General features: G+C 46.7%; 1 protein-coding gene across 1 annotated transcript; it reads left to right on the plus strand.

Moving 5' to 3' along the window:
• Positions 1-1,721: 1,721 nt before the first annotated feature.
• LOC119365665 (probable UDP-arabinose 4-epimerase 2) lies at positions 1,722-5,902 on the plus strand. The gene is made up of 11 exons (XM_037631320.1): positions 1,722-2,105; positions 2,348-2,496; positions 2,891-3,015; positions 3,640-3,753; positions 3,842-3,949; positions 4,048-4,139; positions 4,435-4,576; positions 4,664-4,758; positions 4,829-4,958; positions 5,048-5,192; positions 5,311-5,902. The coding sequence occupies exons 2-11, from the start codon at positions 2,436-2,438 to the stop codon at positions 5,535-5,537; spliced, it is 1,239 nt and encodes a 412-aa protein (XP_037487217.1). The 5' UTR covers positions 1,722-2,105; positions 2,348-2,435; the 3' UTR covers positions 5,538-5,902.
• The last annotated feature ends 2,038 nt before the right edge of the window (positions 5,903-7,940 follow it).

The raw sequence follows: 7,940 nt of genomic DNA on the forward strand, positions 1-7,940 counted from the left end.
GGCGGGTGACTTGCCCTTGGCCTTGCTGCCGCTGGCGCCGGAGAAGAGGCCCATCTTGCTGTGGTTGTGGTGGCTAGGGTTTGCCGGCGACGAGGGAGCAAAGGTGGGCAGATGTGGACGGCGAGTTTGGATGAGGACGGCCCCACCGCATAGTCGGCTTAAAAAAGGACGAGCGCCATCGCTGACGCGTGGGCCCATCGTCATAAATTAAGCTGACCGCGTGGGCAGCGGGTAGTTGGACGACTGTCATGTGGGGGAGCGGCGGATAGCGAGAAGACGCACGAAGCATCCGTTCGGCGTCCGCGCCGACGCATTTGGGGCGCAAATGTGTCGGCGCGGACGCGACGCGGACGTGATTTGGGTTTGGGTCGAGACATTGGGCCGCCACTTTTGTCCGCGCCGACCGAAACGAACGCAGCCGGACGAAATGGGTCGGCCCTTTGGAGTTGCTCTTACTGTACGTGCTGCCCAAAACAACCATATAGTGTAACATCGCAGGAATCCGGTGCAGGCGACCAACACAGCACCCCAACCATGTGACACATCTTAGTTGCAAAAAAAAAAAAACTTCAGTTCTGTCTGTGTCGGCAACCTGAGAGTGTGCGCGTGTCTCGTGTACACATCCAAGTTCGCGCTTCTTTCTAGCGCACGTTTAAGAAAAAAAATGTGCGCTAGAAAAGAAGCACACATGTTTGCTTCTTACGACATCTGGCTTCCAGCACTATGCAGCTGTCATGCTACTATATTCTTTGCAACACCATGACTAGTTTCTAAAAATGGGGTGAAGCTTTGAAGCAGTATGCATCTTTATGTTTATGTGTATTTTTTCAGATTTTTTTTTGAAACTTAAAAAAAATGTGATTTTTGTTTTTTTTCTCAAAAAATAAACTCCATGGAGCTTGAGCTCAGAAAATCCACCATCATAGTAATACGGTGCGACATATTTGATCGGAGTATACATGTTAACCACGCAATAATTATTCAGCCCACATGATTCAAACTCGAGTCTGTTGAGGGACAACACCGTGTTCTCGACACTTGGCTAGGAGCCCATCCATTTAATCGGGCAATATGTGTGGGTGTTGCTTAGAGTGTGCTTATGGCGGTCTTTAAACACGAAAACTTGAATGAAGCATGATCATTCGCGAGATAGTTCACTTTCTCCCTCTTCCTCATCTATTTGGTCCAAACTTCCATTGCCGACGCTCTACCCTTTCCGTCACAACCTTGCTTCACCACCACCGCTTTGTCTCCTCTCGTCCTACACCCATGTCACCATCAAACGTCGGCAACCATCTATCTGTGTCAGTGCCGGAGCTTAGTACAAGTCTGAGGGGGCCATTGCCCCCCTCCCCCGCCCCAGTCTTGAAACATTATTATGCAGGGATTGGATTAGGAAAAAAAAGAGTAAGATCTTGGTCCCTCCAACAGTTCGTATTTTTTGCTTTGCCCCCCGCCGAGCTTCCTGTCTAACTCCGCCATTGACATGCGTACCTCTGAAAAAATGGCATCCATCTTTTTTTGGACCATTTCTTGATTTGTGCGTGTCATCCAACTGTCTTGCCGGTATCACCCACCGGCTATATGCCGCCACCCCCTCAGCCTATGGGGCAGTTCGACACTATTTGACGTCCATCCCCTTTCTCTGTCCAACGACGATAAGCCGATGTCGCTACACATCTCCTCATCGCGCCCTTCCTCCCGCTCCGTGTTTCTTCTTCCCCCTGTGATTGCATCTGAACCGCATAATGTTGCATCCCACTGGCACAAGCACTTCACCCCTTAGGAACCGGGGGTGAACATTCGTTACCTAGACCTTCCATTTAAACAATTGCCTCCAGCTAAAATACTCCCGGTCTACAGAAAAGAACCGTATTTAAATACGCGAGAATCCAGCCAGCGAGCCATACGCAGAAGATTCCCATAAATCGGCGCAGGCTTTATGACTCGGTAAATAGAAACTCCCCGACGACTTGCTCCTCCTCTGCCTCACTTCCCTCCCCCGGCCTCCCCCCATCTTGGACCGTTGCACACCGATCTCGCCCGGCGCCCAAATCGCCGGCGAGGTCCGCCTCCGTCTCCAGCCGCGCCGATCTGCTCGCAAGGTGAGTTCCCTGGCTCAGTTCCTCTCTCCTCTCTTCTCTCCCCTCCGGTCAAGGATTTGGGTTCCTGCCACCATGCTTTCCTCGCCTTCCCCTGTTCCTCGCCTTGCTTTCCGTGTGATTTATTCCGTCAGCGAGCTGCAGTGCAGCTGTTTCAGAGTTTTTCCTTCTTGTGAAGCCAATTTGACGATGTCTCTGTTCTTTGTTCTTGCAAATAATCGTGCGTGACCATGTTGCCGGTGCAGATTCGTAGGCCGGAGGAGGAGGAGGAGGAGGAGGGGAGGAGGAGGAAGTTGAGTTCTTGTTGGTTTCTTCCGCGGGAGCCGACCGCACATGCCAACAACCCCCCGGAGCAGAAGCCAAGCTAGGACCACCAGGTCTTGGATCTTGTCAGGTACAACATCATTTCTTCCTCAGTTCATGGTCTTGTGCTACTTTTATTTTCACTTTACCTTTTTTGCGTCTGTTCTCATCGACCCAGTTACCACCAGGGAATGAAACTTGACCCGGTTACCACCAGGGAATGAAACTTGAATGGTATAGTCATATAGACCAAATGTTTGACCTTGATAGTTATTGCAGGCTGCAACACGAAAGTGTCTGTTCATGGTCAAATGTTGTAAATACATGCCATTAATATTACAGGAGCTTCTGATTATGTGATTGTACTTCTGTGAAGTACATACCGTTCAAATTTACTGTAACCTATGAGTGCGAGAACATGTAGTTGGGCCGGGACACTATGACTTTGCTGGCACAACTTTGAATTCGGCACATTATTTTTGCAGGCATGGACTTCGGTGACACGAGACGCAAGCCTAATTTCGCAGGAAAGATCGCGGTGGCTGCCGCCCTCACTGTCATGTGCATACTTGTGTTGAAACAGTCTCCTGGTTTTGGCGGTACTAGCGTGGTATGTGCTAACCTCTCACCAACTGGCCTATGTCACTGTCACTTGATGATGAGTTGGCATTGTCCTGATTCCTTCTCTCCAGCTTGATTTTAATGTTATCACTCAAGTTCCACATGGAGCACTAGTATATTGATTCCATGACAAAAAGGGCCAGTAAGGCAGCTAGAAGGAACATGTCATTCTGCATCTAATTTGATGGAACAGTTCATTCTTCTTCTTTCAGCTGAGGTTATCGTAGGAATGCTATGTCGCTGTCACTTGCTGATGAGTTGGCACTGTCATGATTCCTTCTTTCTGGCTTAATTTTAATGTTATCATTCAAGTTCCACATGGAGCACTAATATACTGATTCCATGACAAAAAGGGCCAGTAAGGCAATTTGTTGGAACATTTCATTCTGCCATCTAATTTGACGAACAGTCCATTCTTCTTCTTCTAGCTGAGATTATTATATAATACTTTGTTGCATCATCTGTTCTAGATAAACTATAGTCATTGTTCCATCAGACGCAAGCGATTTCGTACAGACATTTCAGATTGCCATCCAATCTAGTAGTTTACAGTTATTTACTCCTGCAACTCCACTCTTTCAAACTGGAGTTGATGCATCTACATGTGCTGCAGTTCTCTCGCCATGAAACTGGGGTGACTCATGTGCTGGTGACTGGAGGTGCTGGATACATTGGCTCACATGCTACTCTTCGTCTCCTTACGGACAACTACCGAGTTACCATTGTGGTAAATTTCTTATTCCCTGTTTACATTTTTAGTTCTTATGTTATATGAACTTTGGTAGTGAGAGACTTATGCCATCTCATATTCACAGGATAACCTTTCGAGAGGGAACATGGGAGCTGTCAGAGCTCTTCAGAGGCTGTTTCCAGAGCCTGGGAGGCTTCAGTTTATATACACTGATTTAGGCGATCCGAAAGCTGTATCCTTTGTCCTTCCAAAAATAACTTTGACCACCATATATATGTTCTGTACATCTATGCATTTGAGAAATGTGTTTTGCACTTAACCGACAATCAGGTGAACAAAATGTTTTCGGAGAACGCGTTTGATGCTGTTATGCACTTCGCTGCTGTTGCTTATGTTGGTGAGAGCACGCAAGAGCCACTAAGGTACAGTTTTTATTTTAGGCATGTGGTGTGACAGTGTCCTTGTATTGCTCGGACTAATTAGAAAGCTAAGCACTAAATAGCTCTACATAAATACAGATCATTGATACTGTGTATCTCCTGTGTAATATGTAGGCTGCAAATCACCTGTGTTTCCATAAACTGCCAAATATGGCAATCTATAATACTATCATAGCATTAAATGAAAATAAATTAGAATAAAGGTCATCCATTTTTGCCATTCTTGACAGCTCATCGTTAAATATTGAATGCTAATATTGACAGTTTGATATAACAGGTACTACCACAACATAACATCAAATACGTTGACAGTGCTTGAGGCAATGGCAGCACATAATGTAAAAACTCTGATTTACTCGAGTACTTGTGCAACATATGGTGAACCTGACACAATGCCTATTGTAGAAACAACTCCTCAGGTTGGTCCTTGGTGCCTGAACTTCTCTTTTTTGACAGTTCACTTTAGGTTAATAATCTCACAGTAAATAACTCGTGTTGCCACGCAGATACCTATCAATCCATATGGCAAGGCAAAAAAGATGTCCGAGGACATCATTCTAGATTTCTCAAAGAAATCGAACATGGCTGTGATGATCTTAAGGTTTGTCTCTCCTACCCTACACTAAAAATATAATCCATAGGAAACCCACTTATGGTTTCTTTTGAATTAGATACTTCAATGTGATTGGATCAGACCCTGAGGGACGCCTTGGGGAAGCTCCAAGGCCTGAACTGCGTGAGCATGGAAGGATTTCTGGTGCGTGTTTTGATGCAGCATCGGGAATCATTCCAGGGCTGAAGGTACTCATATTGACATGCTCATTCTAGCATCCGTCATGTTGACATTACATAATAATCACGGTACATGACATTCGATCTGCCCCCTTTAGGTTCGAGGAACGGACTACCCTACCGCTGATGGAACTTGTGTAAGAGACTACATTGATGTCACAGATCTTGTTGATGCTCATGTCAAAGCTCTTGGTAAAGCTGAGCCTAACAAAGTTGGAATCTACAATGTCGGCACAGGGAAAGGTTGTTGAAAGTTTTATAATCATGCCGTGCGGACAACCGCACATGAATACCTTAAAATCTATTTAAGACCACACACTCGCTTGTTTCTGAACTTGTATCCTGTTGATGTTTTTATCAGGTAGGTCAGTGAAGGAGTTTGTAGAAGCGTGCAAGAAGGCGACCGGAGCGACCATCAAGGTTGACTACCTCGACCGGAGACCCGGGGATTACGCCGAAGTATACAGCAACCCGGCCAAGATCCGCGACGAGCTGAACTGGACAGCCCAACACACAGACCTCCGCGAGAGCCTTGCAACGGCCTGGAAATGGCAGAAGGCGCACCCGGGCGGATACGGGTCGGCCTGATCCCATGCTCGGTACGTTCAACAGAAGTTCGCCAACACAGACCCATGGGTCCATGTGCAGTGATATAGCCTTGAGAACACTGGCCCTTCGCCGTAGACACGTAGCAGGCAACCACAGGAGGATAGTGATGTTATTTCGCAGCACCTGGAAGGAGATACAGAGAATGGCCGCTTAGAAGAAACCGTCATATATATTATAGGTTTTTCCTTTTTGTCGTTGACATTTAATTTATTTTGCTGTTCGTTGGTCGAGGCATATATGACACAAATACGAGTTGTGCTGTAGACACGTAGATGGATCTCATGTACGAGGTACGATGTGAAGTGGATGGATGGAATGATATGAATAAGTAGTTATTTGAACTCTGTGATAAAAAATCTCTAACCGCAGCAGATTTGCTGCTCACTTCACGATTTTTTGTTAAAAGAGACCGCCTGCCAAATCAAAATGGCAAAAAAGACCACCTCTGAATCAGATCGGCAAAAGAGACCCCCTTGCCGTGGCGGCAGACGCGGCAGGCGACACGTGGCGCCTGCCGCCACGACGCGTGGCGGCCGGTCCCGCCGCCACGCTGCCAGGCGGCCAGTCGTGGGCAACAGAAATCCAGGCCAGCGACGGAACGGAGCTAGGTATGGTGGGCCACGCCGCCACTGTATGAGGCGGCCGGTACTGTAGCCCTGGGAGCGGCACTGTAGCGACGCACTGCTGCTGCAGGGCCATGCCACCACCCGTTGAGGTGGCCGGCACTGTAGCTGCTGCACGCTGCACTGTAGCGGGACGAGCTGCATTGCTGCTGCTGCACATATATATAACCTTTAAAATAATTTGTGCATATATATTACCTTTAAAATTGTTCTAACAATACTCTCACTTATGATGAATCAATAGGTCTTTTCTGTAACTTTATCAAGTCAACCGAACCGTAGGTTGTTTCCTCTTTATTTCTATTTATCAAAACCCATATATTCTAGTGGACATGATGACACAGGCAATGCTAAAATTACCAATGCAATGTGTGCAGCATATATGCGAGACAAATTAGTTAATTAGCAATATAGTGCCAGCCCACGGCAGGCCGCGTGCAGCAGCAGCAGTGCAGCTCGTCCCGCTTTGCACCAGTAGCAGTTCCAGCCGCCTCAACTGGTGGCGGCATGGCCCAGCAGCAGCAGTGCACGCTACAACCTTTGATGCAATTTATTTTTAATTTTAGCATTGCCTGTGTCATCATGTCCACTAGAATATATGGGTTTTGATAAATAGAAATAAAGAGGAAACAACCTGCGGTTCGGTTGACTTGATAAAGTTACAGAAAAGACCTATTGATTCATCATAAGTGAGAGTATTGTTAGAACAATTTTAAAGGTAATATATATGCACAAATTATTTTAAAGGTTATATATATGTGCAGCAGCAGCAATGCAGCTCGTCCCGCTACAGTGCAGCGTGCAGCAGCTACAGTGCCGGCCACCTCAACGGGTGGTGGCATGGCCCTGCAGCAGCAGTGCGTCGCTACAGTGCCGCTCCCAGGGCTACAGTGTTGGCCGCCTCATCATGTGGTGACATGGCCCACCATACCCAGCTCCGTTCCGTCGCTGGCCTGGATTTCAGTTGCCAGGGACTGGCCGCCTGGCAGCATGGCGGCGGGGCCGGCCGCCTCGCGTCGTGGCGGCAGGTGCCACGTGTCGCTTGGCGCGCCTGCCGCCACGACGAGGGGGTCTTTTTTGTCAATCTGATTCAGAGGTGGTCTTTTTTGTCATTTCAATCCGGCGGGTGGTCTCTTTTGACAAAAAATCCTCACTTCACTTGACCAGGCCAGGCAGGAAACAAGGGCTACTCATTCGCAAAAAAAAAGGAAACAAGGGCTACTGGTTTTGCATATTTTTTCTCGCAGGAAAGGCTGAATTTGGAGGCCCGGTGTTTGACATTTGTTATCTATACATAATACATTGTTGCTTGTTCAAATAATTTTGGGAGCTTGTCCAAAAATTACTAATAATTCTGAGCTGGTAAGCCTCTTGATTCGTACATTCAACAACCTTCCAAAAGAAACGAAAAAAAAATCAGCTCCCTGAAACAAAGTTTCTTGACCAAATTTCGCAGATTCTCGGCGATCATGGTTTCTTCTCCACGGGAGGAGTCATCCGCATCTGAAAGCTCTGCCCTTACGAATGGTGGACGCTCTTTTTTTATTTCTTTACTGAGGGAGGATTCAAACGTGTTAATGAAATGAATGAGACAGTTTGCCTCAACTTGGCTTGCAAGTCTATTCAAATTACACATGACTTATATGCAAACGTAATCTATGGGTTATTTTACTTACTATGCAAATGTTCAAAACGAAAAAAATAAAAAAAGAAGTCTGTGGGCTATTTTTACTACGCAAACAAAAAGTACAAAAAGATG

This window comes from Triticum dicoccoides, chromosome 2B (assembly GCF_002162155.2).
Source record: "Triticum dicoccoides isolate Atlit2015 ecotype Zavitan chromosome 2B, WEW_v2.0, whole genome shotgun sequence".
NCBI lineage: Eukaryota > Viridiplantae > Streptophyta > Magnoliopsida > Poales > Poaceae > Triticum > Triticum dicoccoides.

Bases quoted from the DNA above. Each gene is read 5' to 3' on its own strand.
- LOC119365665 (XM_037631320.1), top strand. From the start codon at position 2,436: ATGCCAACAACCCCCCGGAGCAGAAGCCAAGCTAGGACCACCAGGTCT. The intron at 4,140-4,434 runs GTACAGTTTTTA...TTGATATAACAG, and splicing joins AGCACGCAAGAGCCACTAAG to GTACTACCACAACATAACAT. The intron at 4,577-4,663 runs GTTGGTCCTTGG...GTTGCCACGCAG, and splicing joins TTGTAGAAACAACTCCTCAG to ATACCTATCAATCCATATGG.